The sequence below is a fragment of the Hesperophylax consimilis genome, chromosome 10, assembly GCF_061612785.1.
Source record: "Hesperophylax consimilis isolate HC1 chromosome 10, BYU_Hcon_1.0, whole genome shotgun sequence".
Lineage (NCBI taxonomy): Eukaryota > Metazoa > Arthropoda > Insecta > Trichoptera > Limnephilidae > Hesperophylax > Hesperophylax consimilis.
The window spans coordinates 27,553,427-27,568,894 of NC_142845.1; the positions used below are offsets into that span (position 1 = coordinate 27,553,427).

Below are 15,468 nucleotides of genomic sequence, written 5' to 3' on the forward strand. Positions count from 1 at the left end.
AAATGTGTTATTAGTGCAGCTTTATACTTTACAAAAGAGTATCTGCGATTTTAGCATAAAAGTTCCCAAGTGTGTGCAATCTATTTATAACTAAGTTATATCCTGAGATTGTGGTATAATTGTCACAACAATACATACTAGAGGACCCTGACCTTAATAAATCAGGGCTATCCAACTGATAATTTATAATTTTGTATAAAAATATAATATCAAAAATTTTTCTTCTATCACTTAACTTAAGCAATTTCAATGAATATAATAAGAAATCATAATCTATTGTTTCCAAAGGAATTCCAAGCCTAAAATTTATACGCCTCAAAAATTTGCGTTGGACTCTTTCAATGGTATTAATGTGATTATTAAAGACAGGTGACCAAATCGTACTGTTGTATTCTAGAATACTTCTAACGAGAGATGTGAATCTTATCTTGTTAGAAATGATCGATTATTTAAATAGAAAAACTTAATAATATAACATTTACTATTATGATATTTGAAACAGTGAAAAATACATATTGTGTATCATTGACGGTGATTTTTGGCGTCTTGAAATGTGCACAAATGTATCTTGACTAAATTTTTAATGACCGATTTTTTTTACAAGAGAAGTTTCCTCATGAGGTACGGAGTTTTAAAGTATTCATACAAAAAGTAAGATAGTATGCCGTATTGTTTTTGTTTTTCTATTCAAGGAAATCAAGGCGAAAGCGGGTTGTAAATACTAATTAGTAATATTGACAGTAGACGCACACAAAAAGTAGGGAAACAGTACCTAAAATCGCTTTTCGTTTGTTTGTTATAAGTGCATTACATAATGTTAACAATGGACTTTTTACCGGCTATACTAGTGCAAGTAGTTTTTCGAGTCAATAATAATTAATAATTACATTAAATTTCTCAGTTGTAAATTTGTAAGGCATAAACACAAATACAACTAACGTTTGTCAGTTTATATGGCCGCGAGCGATTGTTTGACGTCCGTTGTGTAAACGTATATACTAACATATTCACGTTTACGTGGCCTTTTTTACAAAATCGACGTATTCGTCCGTTTTTTTTTCTCAAAAAATTAGAACCCTTTTTTAAATTTTGTATAGTGGAGTATATTACAAATGAACTGGTTTTTTTATGTACACGAAAAATAAACTTTCCAATGAAGAAAAAAAGCGGAATAATGTTCTTTTATCGACTTTTCTCAGCGCGTTAGATCAATCTGTGCGTTGGTTCATCTTTTATGAAATCTCGAGGTTTTTGCCAATGGCCTTATAAACAGATGCGCACAGGGCATAAACCTAAAAAACTGCACCCTTAAAAGACGTGCCAATCTTAAAAATTCTCCTTTATTACCCACCCTTAAGGATTACGTTCTTCTAGAAAAAAAATGTTAATTTTCCAAAGAGATCGTATAATCTTCAGCGTTGTCTGATATCACGGACCTTAAAGCGCATTTTCAATAGACATTAGTGTATTTTTTTTACATGTTTTAAGTCGACATTATTTAACTACGGCAAATAATGAATATTTATAAAGTCAATTTTTATTGATAAATAAACTTTTTCGTTTAAAAGCTTGACAATAAAATCAGTTATATGTAGGTACATACCTAGATAATATCAAATAATATTACAAGAAAGAAGTAAATAAAGTGGTTTCCCAAGAGAGTCCCAACATTCCAAAGAAAATGAGGTAGGTATGGTGTGAAGCTGAAGAAAGGGTGGATGGGGGAAAGGATAGTAGCACAACTATTCAGATCAAGTCACTTTAACAAAATAATGACATTTCAAACAACTCTTTTAATCTGAGATGTTTTCATCAGAACGTTTATATGAATTTTATTCAATTATGTTGATTAATTAAACTGATGGGAAAGCCGTATGAATTTTAATAAGAACTACGGCTTGTATGCGTACCCAGATATCTTATGTATTGTTGATAAAGCTCTGCAAGATGGGAGTATGCGGTTGACTTTTTTGCGTAAAACAACATTCTTTAAACGCTTATTTTACACAGATACCTGTTGCTCGTGAGACGGGAAAAACGACAGTCGAGAATTACAAACAAATCTCTTTTTTCGTAGTTGAAAATTATTTTTACATTTTAAAAGCAGTTTTGACTTAGAGGCCGGGGATACTAATTCACACCTATTTTATGGAATACTGATGGTAACGCTTTCGTTTAGAATTTTTTTAACATATTGTTAACAGTTCTCGACTTCTCAACGTCCTCCCCCCATTTTCATCTCTTCCCCACTCTCTTCAACCTCAAACATACTCCAACTGGGGGTACCATAATCCAAGTGGCTTCGTGTTTTACGGTCTCTTGTAGGTATTCACATAATTTATTATTTAAAATGGAAATATTATTTTTGTACAGTTTACTGCAATTTAAATATTTTGTTATGTGAATATCGTACAATAGTCCCAAATGATCCCAACCGTCTGGAACTAGTTATATTATGGCATCTCAAAATGGGGTATAGTGTGAGACGAAGGTTGTGGATAGGGGAAGGAGATGGGTAAGAGAAAAATATGTACCAGGCTGTTCAGATCTGATCACCAAACACGTCTAAAACTTTTTAACTCACGTTTCATTTTTGAATGGTGGTCTTACACTATACTGTAACTACTATGTTCCATTCTGGAATGTGCTGCAAATATACTATTTATTTTTTTTAATGAATAAATTGTGAAGAAAATAAAATATTTAAATAACTAAAATAAGGGTTTAAACCCGTGATTTCCGGACCTCAAAGCTCTATAGATCATGATGGAAATGACGATTAGAGCTCACAAACATAGAGTTGACCTATAAAATCTTAGAAGATAAATTAATCCAAATTTCATGACGTCCGAGATTGAGAGATTGTACTGCTTCAGTAAACAGATTTCCGCGATATGATAATTTAACATTTTGAAATATCCTTACACCTTAACAATAGTATATTTTATATTACCACGTTTTTCTTTTTGACCGTAAAATTCTGTAACCCAATGGTCGAGTGGTTTAAGACGCCTGTCCCGGTAAAACAAGAGATCCTGGGTTCAATTCCTTGTTGTAACCGTTATCTTTTTACTATTCTTTGTCTGTCCTGTTTCCTGTTCCGTTAAGATTTATTGGTATTATGTTCTTAAAATCATGTATGATCGTGTGAGGAATGTGGAAATCCGCAAAGAGTTCAAGGCTGATGTAAGCTTAATGAGTAAGATTAAGAAAGGGACGCTTAGATGGTTTGGGCATGTAGAGCGAATGAGCGAAAAAAGTATAGGGAGGATATATATGTAGCAAATGCGAATGGTAGCAGAAGTCGGGGACTCCCGAGGAAGACATGGCACGATCAAGTGAATCAGATACTCGAGTTGGGCCATGTCGAAAGTCAGAATAATAGAAGATTATGTATGAGACGATGTATGAATGTGAATGAGGCAAGAAGTGTGTGCCAAGACCGAGTTGTTTGGCGGTCCGTCCTCTCTGCCTACCCCTGAGGGGGAAAGGGCGTGATGGTTAGTTAGTTAGTTAGTTAGTTATATTCTTCAACGATAATATATATTAAATTGATGGGTATAACCATCCAAGATATTATAACCGTAAAAATAAGTTAAAATCAAAATGTTTTTTAACAAATATATTTGTTTAGCACAAAATACATACTACGTACTTTTTATAATTGTTATTGGATTTGTTCATTTTTTTGCCCAAAATTAATTCCTCGATAGGTATTATTATCCTTGGAGGCTTTTGACGTCAAACATTTGATCATGTATTTTTTTTTATAAATCATACCTATGTTGTATAAAAATAGAACAAATACTCTAATACCCTCTCAATCTTTGAAATTGCACAACCATTTGTTTTTTACGTAAAGCTTCTTGAAACGTTTTGACCTTGCAAACATAATATTTTTCAATTGTAATATTTTCAATTACACGAAGGTATTTATAAACTTGTATAAAAGAACAACAAAGCAAACATAATTAAAACGCTTTTGATATAAAATTAACTTTATGTACTTTAATAAAGGTATTACATTGTTAAAGGTTAAAATCGTTACATATGGTAAAGTTTTAATTAATTTAACTTTAACTATAAACAGAAAGCCCTGTGGAAAATAATTTCCCTCAGGGCCAATGTCATCTTTGGAGATGCTGTGTGGAAGGTGTTTTTAAGGAAAGGAAGAAGAGGAAGTTTTGCCGAGAAAAAAGTTAAGAGGGGTGGAAAGAATCTGGGGGTCAGTGTGTCCAGGGGTGAGAGTACGACAGGGGATGTGAAAAGGTTTCCCTCAATCGGTTTCTTCCGATTCAATCCGCAACACAGCTGGTGGGCAGGAAGGTACTCGTGTAAGTCACCAAACGTAGTGACGCACTTGGGGTGGCCTATGACAGAAATGCTGGTTATCCAACCACAATTAATGTAGACATGAGATCCCTCAGGCGTATGTGTGGTAAACCCATTTATGATCGTGTGAGAAATATGGAAATTAAGAAAATATAATATAATAAGATCAAGAAAAGGGACGCTTAGAAGAATTTAGTGTGAGGAGAATATACGATGCAAATGTGAATGATAGCAGAAGTCGAGAACGCCCGAGGAAAATATAGCACGACCAAGTGAATCAGATACTTGAGTCGGGATGTATGAGACGATGTATGAATCTGAATGAGGCAAGGAGTGTGTGCCAAGACCTAGTTGTTTGGCGGTCCATCCTCTCTGTCTACCCCTGCGGGGAAACGGCGTGATGGTTAGTAAGTTAATTGGTTCCTGAAGAGGCTTTACCTGCTTTCCAATTTCGAAAAGAAAATTTTTTTCGGCTTCACGCTTCATAAATCCTTAAATTTTATTCGAGACAAAACATTGAAGTTGTAGAAGGGTCTTGAACAGTGGCAGCTCGTGACTTTTGGGTGTTCTAGAGTGCTAATATTACAAAAAACGATATTATTGATGTTGTAGCTAATAATTTATTTTTTTTTCGAAAATTTTATATTTTTGTATGAAGATTTTCAGGAAATCCACGGCCAAACTGAAATTTCCTGAATCTTCAAACAAAAAATCCATTTTCTAAAAAAAATAAAAAATCGTTTTCAGCTACAACAACATCCATAATGCAATTTTTGTAATATTAGCACTTTAGAACACCCAATAGTCACGACCCGCCACTGGTCTTGAATACATGTTTTAGTGTGATTATATATAGAACAAGATTCCTAATAAAGTGAATCTGTTGTTTCATAAATTGGGGTAAATTGTGAAGCTAAAGTTATTGCTTTACAATATCAATACAAATTATTTGTTTGCACCCGTAAATATGCAATATGAATGTGAATAAAAAGTTTTATCCGCTTAAAAAACTCAATTCTTTCGAGAAAGGCACACAAATACAATATTATACTGATGATTCAATTCAATAATGTATTTGAATGCCTTTCTCGATAGAATTTATATATTTATTTATTGACGCTCTATTGGGCTTTTAAGTACATAACAATTACAAATTTCATTTTTAAGACAGTATAAAACAAACAATAGAAAATCGAAATAAAATATAATGATTTCTCATACATTATTTACATTTAAAAATGGTGGACTAATTTGGCTTTAAATGTATTGAAGTTTAAATTAAATGTGTCAGCGACATCACTTAGTTCATTGCCCAACCTATGTATTCTTTCTAACACAGAATTCGTAGTGAAGTTATTGTTGTAGAATAAAATATTCCGTCTAGTATATTTTGGAGGTATATGTAAAGATAGCAAATTTATAGTGTCAGGGCAGTCCAACCTTGAATGAACAATTTTATATAATAAAAGGAGACCAAATATTTTTCACCTTTCAGATAATTTCGATAAGTTAAGTTTACTGCGTAAATTGACACAATTGATTTCAATAATAGCAATACCAATTTTTAAATTAATAAAACGTTACAATTTATTTTGAATTTTTTCAATTTGTAAACAATGAGAGTTGAAATGAGGACACCAAATGGTTAAATTGTATTCAACCTGACTTCTAACCAGAGACGTGTATAGTAATTTTATAGTTTTTATGTTATTAAAGTCTTTAGCGATTTTGAGAATAAATCCAAGCATTTGTAATCCCTTACTGGTAATGCTATTAATGTGATTCAAGAAGCGTAATTTGGAGTCAAAGATAACGCCAAGGTTATTGAATTCAAAGACTCTTTTTAGATTGGCATTGTAAATTGAGTAGTCGAATAATAAAGGGGTTTTAGATCTATGGAAACTGATCGTTTGGCATTTGTTGATATTAAGATGTTATTTGTTTACGATGCACCATTCATAAAATTTATTTAAGTTCATTTGTAGAGTTAAACAATCAGAAGAATTACCAATCGATTTAAACATCTTTAGGATGCGGCGAATAGAAGAAAGTGAATATTATCGAAAATTAGTGAATGGTCATTAATAAATAGTAGGAAAAGAATTGGTCCTAGGTGGGAACCTTGGGGGACCCCACATAAGGCAAAAAAAGTGTAAGAAGTTGCGGGAGGTAATTTTTACAGATAATTTTCTGTATGATAAGTAACTTCTAAGCCATTCGAGAAAGTTTCCGCTCATTCCCAAGTGTTCAAATTTTTCCATTAAAATGCAATGAGAAACAGTATCAAAGGCTTTGCTAAAGTCAGTATAAATTGTATCAACTTGAAAACCCTTGGACAGTGCATTAAAAATAAAATTTTCGTAAAGCAATAAGTTAGATGACGTAGATCTGTCTGGCATAAAACCATGTTGAAATGTTGATATAATTGGTTTAATTTGATGTATGATTTTACTTAATATAATTTTTTCTAAAAGTTTAGGTAGTGATGACATAATACATATGGGTCTATAATTTTCAATTTTAATTTATATCATTTTTAAAAAATAGGTGTTATAAAGCTACTTTTTCAAATAAATGAGTTGTTTAACGCACAAAACTATTTATTCATGTTTATATTGGGTATGTACGGGCGGTAACAAATAATTAGTCTTAATTTTGTACAACAATAACTTGCAAATAGCCTATTTTAATAAAATAAATTAACTACCGCCATCTATGAATACTTAGATTATAACGAAAAGGACAGACGCAGTCGTGAGTGTGAGAAAATAAAAAGCAATGCTTTGGGTTGCAGACTGCAAGCTTTCTGATTACCGACGCCTGGTTCATACTATATTTCAACACGTTTTGTATGACTACTGGATGCAGCGAGAAAGGAGTTACTGCTCCTATCTGCAAAACATATTTTGGCTTATTGCGATTTTTTATTAAAAGTGGTTCAAAATATAGCTTAAGAAAATACAATTTTATTTATTATTTGTATTATATTGTATTTCCAGCTTTCTAGAATTTTTTTCAACTGTTGCCTACTGCTTGGTGGAATTAAAACGTATTTATAAAGAGGTGCTTGCGTAAACCCGTGAAAAATCGCTTTATGGTCTGAATTCTTTACAAATCAGTTTAAATTTGGAAAATAACACTTAAATTCAAAGCAAATCCGAGTTCTATAGTTGATTGAATCAGAGTTACAGATAGACACAATCGAATTTTTTGTACTTTTGATGATGATGATTGAAAACGATAATTGAAACCAACTTTTAAACTTTATTTACGACAAGGCCGATTTTTATAATATAAGTTCTTAATATTTAAAAATTTTAGTTGTTTTTATTCCACGTTATAAAGACTCTAACATAGTTTAGCTACTGTATCTGAGTAGCCAGGCTTTTTCAACTCTCTTTTCACTTTCTTACCCGAAATGGAGACGGTATGGTCCACCGCCATCTTTATTAATACAGGCCGTGCTGTAGAAAATGAACTGACAGTTAAAGATATCTATTTTCAGACTTATTTTACTGGGTTTAGAAGGGTTTGTGTGCTAAACCAATTGCAAAAGTCTAAAAAACAAGTATCTGTAACTGTCAGTTAATTTTCTACAGCATGGTCTGTATTAATAAAGATGGCGATGCAAGGTTAAATTGGCATTGAATTATTGATATATACATCAAAATGTTACAGGAAAATTTAGCAGGGATTTGTACGAAACCTTGCCAAGCCTAGTGCAAAAGACCGAAAACAGGTATATTTAACTGTCCGTTTATTTCTACAACACGGCCTGTATTAATGAAGATGGTGGTACAAGATTCTATTGGCATCTAATTGTTGGAATAAACATCAAAATGTGGTTTTTTGTTAAGAAGACAAACATTCCCAGATTACTAAATAACTGAAATTTCATTTCATCACACTAACAATATTAATAAATTATACAATGATGAAGGACTTCACAGAAGAATACAACAACAAGTGGGTTTCTCTAATCGGTCTAGGGTACTGTAACTAATCGGTAGGTACTTTTCACTAAACAAAAAACTTTCACCATTTTGTTATTGTGAACCAATTATATCTTATTATTACCAGATTAAAAACAATGTTAACCTTCTGAGAGTACGCCTTTCAATTAAAAAAAAACATAATTTCCAAACCCGTTGTTCGAAAAACCTTATCAACCCTTAGAATGATTCTTAGATGGATACAAAACGAGTAAAAGTTGGCGAAAAAAATTTGTTAAAAATATGTTATTAATTGAAATATTATGAGCATGCGATTGTTTATGTAATTCGTTCAGGCGGGATCCGTTATTACGGGACAAATTATTTCCAAAAACTCGACTGGACTTTTCTACAAACCGAATTATCAATAGTGTCACGTTATAAGGCAGTCTGTGACAAGCCATTGACTGATAATTCGGTTAATGCTACTTTTCGTTGTCACTTTTGTCAACAAGAAAAATTTTAATTGAAACATTTTGAAGTAATCAAAAACAATAATTTCGGTTGTCTGTGTATCCATTTTGACTGGTTCAGTGAACTTTGAAACTCGGATTTGCTTTGAATTTAAGTATAATTTTTTAAACTGATTGTGTGAAGAATTCAGATGAACGATAAAGTAACTACCTATAATGTAACATTTTCAATAGAAAAATTATTTAAATTTTCATTTTCAAAATTAAACTCGTGATCAAGAATTGAGACTATCCCGTGATTTTTCACGGGGCCCGCTAGTTTGTAATGAAACTCGTTGTATTACTTCTCTTATTTGTCATTAGGGGCCTATGACATAATTGGGGATGCAGTGTAGGGGGTGTTTTTAAGGAAAGGGAGGAGAGGAGGTTCTGGAAAGGAAAGAAGTATGAGGGCTGGGTTTGAATTTATGGATCAGTGTGTTCAGAAGTGACTGATGAAAGATGATGTCAAGAGCGACCAGTTGGAGAGGTCAAAGGATCTCCCCAAACTAGCCTCTCTCGATGCAGTAAGCCACCACGCAGCTGCTGGGCCGGCGCATCCTGAGCACACCTCACAGGATGAACCCGAGCACCCTTGCTAAATTACCAAACATAGCAAACCACTTGGGGTGACCTATGGCAGGGTTATCCAATAAATGGTTCCCGCGGCTGAAATTGAAAACTACTTTATATTGAGTTTAAATTTAAACGTGCCATTTCCAGGACATTATAAGAATTGAACATTAAAATAACAAATCACAACTAACGTTTGAAATATATATCTTCCTACATAAGTTAAAAATATGTTTGTATAAATAAGAAATTAAACTATTTTCAACCATTGAAACTTTTTGTTCCAACTATCCCGTACGCACAAAACTTATAAATAGTATTAAAATTAAACTTTTTTTTATTATTTTAATTTAAAATTATAATAATTTCACATTATATATATATTGGCTTTTTTTTCTATATTTTTAAATTTAATAACTCTGTGGTATCCTAAATTTGTTTTGATGTTTCAATTCAGATCTATATACTAAACGTAGTAAAGTCGTCTCAAAAAACTTTTCGATTCTGAATATCACTAATTGCGTCAGCCCCGTACTTTGTTTCAAATTATTTATAATCATTATTGAGAAAAAAAAATTTATCCATTGAATCACATCTGAATTGGAACCCGCAAATTCCGGGTCTATGACCCGGGTTGATAGATTGCTCTACTACGGATGTCAAGAATTGGCTAACTCTTGTCTCTTGCCAGAGCGATACTGAAAGTATCTTCTCCTCTAGCTGAAATCGTACTATATTAAACTAATTTTTTTAACAAACATACACATTTTGATTTTTGTGAACCCACAAAATTCGAGCATCTTTCTAACCAATTCATTATCGACAGGACACAGAAAAGTATAGTTATATTCACCGAAAAATGGCGTGATGCTTCCTTAATTAGTCAGTTATCAATAAGTTCATTATAATTCTAGATTATATAATAAAAAATACGCGGGAAGCTTGGCGGTGGGCAGGCGGTATGGGGGGTGGGGATTTCTGCAACTCGGCGGAGTGGTGGGGGGCGGGGGATGAGGAAGAAAGCGGGTGAGGGGGGGTACATGCGCAAAAACCTAAAAACATCGCGGGAGGAATGAAAATTTCCGAGTAAAATCTTGCTACTACTGTGTACTATTTTGAGTATTTAATCACCGGTACAAGCAAAACGCGAGTACAGTCCGCGTAGCTATTCCGCACAGTAGCTGCCTTTGAGAGCTTTACAGAGCGCTTTATCGAGTAATGTTTCATAATTATGATTTATTTATTACAACCGCCGGTTTTACTCGAATTCGACTTAGCATAATTTTAAACAGTTGATTATTTTGAATAAGCGTTATTGCAAAACATTATTTATAACAAAATATAATATTATTGTGAACGACATTTTATTTTTATAACAACATAATATGTATTATTGCTTGAAAGATAATATTGTTATAGCAATATGAAACAACGTTAATTCGACCAAACATACACTTATTGTAATAATAAATTAATATACTGTCTTCCTACATAAGTTAAAAATATGTTTGTATAAATAAGAAATTAAACTATTTTCAACCATTGAAACTTTTTGTTCCAACTATCCCGTACGCACGAAACTTATAAATAGTATTAAAATTTAACTTTTTTTATTATTTTAATTTAAAATTATAGTAATTTCACATTGAGCTTATTAAAAAGCCAATGATAAACATAGTACCCTTAGGTAATGTTCAATTAGTAATTTAAAATTAAACCGTTTTTTAAGTACGAAAGTTTTATGAAAATAGTAGTTTTATAAGATATTATTGCGAGGTTTTGTGTCTTTAATTGTATTTTAAATTAAACGTTAAAATGTTTTCTTAAAAATAAATACGAAAATATCACAAAATATTTTCACAGGAGAGCATCCTTCAAATTATTAATAACCGCTGTTGCTATCTCATTTTTCTCTTCTTCTAATATTCGATAGCACTTCATTTCCCGCGCGGGAGTTGTTCCGTAGTAAACAAATTCTTCTGACAGCTCCAATATTTCCGCATCCCGCCTGCCCCCCGAGCGGAAGGGGGCGACCGGGGTGGCGCCCCACCGCCCCCTTCTAACTAACTACCCCCCGCGGAAAACTCTACAACATCTAGGAAAAAGTCGTAGAGGCTCTACGCCGTAGAATGCTACAGTGCAGATCTCGCGAACCAGGAAGAGATCTTCTCTTTCCCGCGCGCTACCGCCTCATCTCGCGGATGGGGTAGCAGCGGCCCCTTACCGAAGGCGTAATGATTTTTTGGCGATGAATTTATATTCGCGGGGAGAGTTTTTAGACCGGGTGGGGGGGCGGTGCGGGGGGAGGAGCGCCCTCATTAACGACTGGCAGATATGCAATTCTGATCTTTGAAGAATAATAACTACAACAGAGAAAAAAGGCGCGTTGGAACGGACGTACGCGGGCCGCGCTACGCGGGATATCTCCCTTTTGTGACTTGTATGTTATATTATTTGAACTCAAATGTTACTTTGCTTTAAATTCCGGAGTGCTTTTACTGTGCGATGTGATGAAAAATTAAAAAAAATAATACAAACATGTTTCAAACCATTATAAAAATAAATAAATACAGTTCAAACATACTAAAAAACCATATATTGTGTATGAAAAGTAATAAATATTATGTATGCAATTCTTTAATTTACAATTAATTTTAGTACAATAATATAATACACAAGTACACAAGTGTTAAATAAGTCAGGTTGTTTACACAACAATATGTTTTGCAAACATCTTAAATATCCATGTGAGTGTCTACGCCACGCATGTTCTGACCGTTGGGAGTTTGTTTACACTCTGTATAAAGCTATGAACTGCCTGCTACGAACTACTAGGAACGTCATTACTCCCTATCACTAAAGATATGATTAAATAATAATCAAAGTAGGTACTTACCGTGAGTTGCGTTATAATACGTTTCTCAATCAGATGATAATCATTCTACTATACATATAATAATCCAACCAATCAATTTGTTTCGTGTGTCTATAAGACGAGTTTTGTAATTTTGATTTTACTTAATGTACTCCTTTAATTGAGGGGTCGGAGAAATATGCTTTGATAAAATACTTTAATTATAAGCAGATTTTAATATCTAAAGTCGGGAAGTGATGTTGTTAGCATATTGTTTGCACCTTGATTTGATGCAATTACACTGTCTTTGTAACTAAATGTTGTTAGTTAAAATGACAAAATTATAGGCGACTTCATTTGCAGGCGTATTGACGCAAAACTAGTATACAATTCATGTTAGTATTTGCATTCATCCCGAAAAAGATAGTAGTTGATAAAATCTAAAAAAAAGTTTCTACTAGGTAATTAATTTAATTATTTAGTACTGTCCATGCTCGGTTATCCCAGTCTGTTAACATGATAATATTAAAAGTTATCAGATCAAACAAGTTAAAATATTTAAAAAAATATATAAATTTAATTGAAATAATGAGCGCATCTCTAATTCGTGACGTAATAATGCCAAGGCTCGTGCAGCTAACTGTTGCGAGCGAGAGATCAAATATCTGCTTCCCATTCCCACAATTAGGAAGTAAAAAAATGAAAAAGCGCGTGCTCCAGCAGTCAAAATTCGGGGGGGCAGCGGGGGGCCACCCACCCACTCACCTCTCCCTCCGCCCGCGATACACGTCTAAACACCCCCCTTCCCGACTTACACAGAGAAGAGCGCGAAAAGCCCACCAACACAGGCAGAAGCCCGTGGCACATTTTATATTTTAATTGCAATCACCCGGGGTAGGTTTCTGGGAGGCTGTGATGGAGGGAAATTTAACCCCCGCTCCGTGTGGCTGTGTATGTTAAAATTGAGAGGGAGACAGGCGCCGCAGCGCTCCCTTTTAGACTTGCAATGTTATTTATCCGCGTGGAAAGAGAAAGGGGCGCTTTTTCGCTACAGCTTTCGGCGAAAGCTCACGCACTATTTTTTAGTGCCCGCTGATTACGCCAGATGTCCCGCGCTACGTCCGGGACTCTATACTTGCCGCGCATACGATTTACAATTCCACATTCCGTGCTGCAATACGTCCGACAGCAGATCCGTGTTTAGTGTAATAATTGATTGCTCCCATAGTCATTTATGATTAATTCTAACATATTTTAAAAAAAACTCTTTTACACATTTTAAAAAATAAATAAAAAGTGAACTGATTCTTTAATTTCAACATTTTTATTTATTAAAAAAAAAACTTGCAAAAAAAAAAAACTTTTTCAAACTTCAATTTTAAATTATAAATAAAAAATACACATTTATTTATTATATTATCATACTTTTACTAAAAAAATATCAAGAAATAAATAAATAAATATAAAAAGCCTAGTAAAGAGTGTGTACGCCGAGTATTTGTATCAGGAGCACATGTTGACACGAGAGGTTCGGATATCTTACGTTACGTACGGAGCTCACCACTACTAGTGCAGCGTCTCCGTGGCGTAGTACTATACTCTCCAAGCGGTACACACCTCCATTCAATATTCGCACTATTATTTTTCCCCGCTACATTTTTTCAAACGCTATCCAAGTTTTTAACTCGCAATTACGCACAGAGATGTCACGGTCGTGCCTAAAGATAAAAAAATCGTGCTGATTTTTTTCGCGCTTGCCAAATTGCAAATATTCGGGTGTGAGCGGGCGATTCGCACTCCGCGACGTGATTTGTTTAATTATTTCGCATAAATAAAAGTTATTTTGCATTTTATTAACAAACACGATACTCTTTTAAATCATCCTTTAACGTGGTACAAAAAATATTTAATTAAATATGCAACCTGTGAGCAAGATAGTAATTTTTGTTTTGTAATCCGTTAAATGCATTTCGAGTTTTGACGTTTGTGACACGTGAGTGAATAAATAATAGTTTATGCAAGTATTTTTAAATGTTGTGCCTTATAGTGCTTCAATTTTTTTTACATTTTTTACGTTAAACTAACATATTTTTAAAATATTTACCTCGACTTTCATCGACAATGTGATTTCACAACAAATAGTTAGAAGAAGACATTACATTCGTAAGAGATAATTGAGTATCATTTGATTTATCGGAAATGACACAAATATGACATAAAAAACATTTGAATTAAAAAAATCATTAAGTTGGTTAAATAATTGAAACGAATAGTTATTAAAATGCAAAATAAAATAATAGTTCTTTTTTCATATCATAAATAGATAATATTTTATTAATGTTTTCCGCGAGAATTAAAAAATAAAAACAGAGTAAAAGAAAGTCGATATTATCGTTTGTTGTCAATAACACATTTGCAGTAGTGAGATAGTTGTGCAGAAAAATGCTGATAACCTCTGAATTAGACGTGAGACCTCTGACATAAAAAAGCATTTGCATATAGACCTATTGTATAATATATGTAATATCTACATACTAATAGATATTACGCTTATCGAAGCTTTTTGCCATGCAGTACGTCGCAGCACTTAGGTTAGCATATATCCAACACTACATTCATACATTTTTTAAATAAATTTTCAGCTACATATATGAAAATACTAAATTAATAATCAAACACATTAATCAATATAAATATACTTATTTTAAACCAAGTATTTTTTAATTTACTTAACATTTTTCATTGTAAAATCTAAAAATGTTCATATAATTTGCAAGCTGAACTATAATCATGTACAAGTGAATTTTTTATTTTTTTATGTATACAAAATTGCTGATTTCCGCATTTTTCTTTCCATAGGTACTTAACTAAATACTGAAAATTGATTGTAAAAATCGCCACCGTTATTTAACCAGATATAAAATAAAGTTTTAAATATACATTAATAATTATTTTGAAAATGCCGAGCGAGTGTAAAAACAAATTTTATGAAAATTACATTAATCGAGCCGGTGACTACTGCTAATCTGCCAAACTGGGTCAGCTCAGCCAATGTCTTAAGGTAATTATTCATATTATATATTAAATTAATACATGTTCTTTGTTGTACCTGCTACATATATTTATATTTAATTGTCGTAGTATATACCTACGAACTACTTGCGTTTTTTGCAACTTTTTTTGTACAAAATTTAAAAATATATATCTTTTCATCTTTCAGCCATTTAATTTAATTTATATGCGGAATGAACATTACATTGATAGA

The 15,468-nt window shown here is 32.9% G+C and overlaps 1 protein-coding gene across 12 annotated transcripts in view; it reads left to right on the plus strand.

The window, feature by feature from the left end:
* Positions 1 to 15,468, plus strand: part of br (broad-complex core protein) — a 145,128-nt gene that overhangs the window by 52,878 nt on the left and 76,782 nt on the right. For 7 of the 12 annotated variants that reach the window (XR_016302733.1, XR_016302734.1, XM_089636798.1 and 4 more), the window contains exons 1-2: positions 13,900 to 14,220; positions 15,063 to 15,264. The exons of 2 other annotated variants lie outside the window; for them this stretch is intronic. Coding sequence is in view for 7 of the 10 variants with exons in the window: in XM_089636798.1 (XP_089492924.1) it covers positions 15,191 to 15,264 (74 nt within the window). In the remaining 3 variants the exon portion in view is untranslated. Of the gene's footprint in view, positions 1 to 13,349; positions 13,409 to 13,899; positions 14,221 to 15,062; positions 15,265 to 15,468 lie in introns of those variants that run through there. 3 more of the 12 variants (XM_089636791.1, XM_089636790.1, XM_089636795.1) reach the window with 3 other exon arrangements.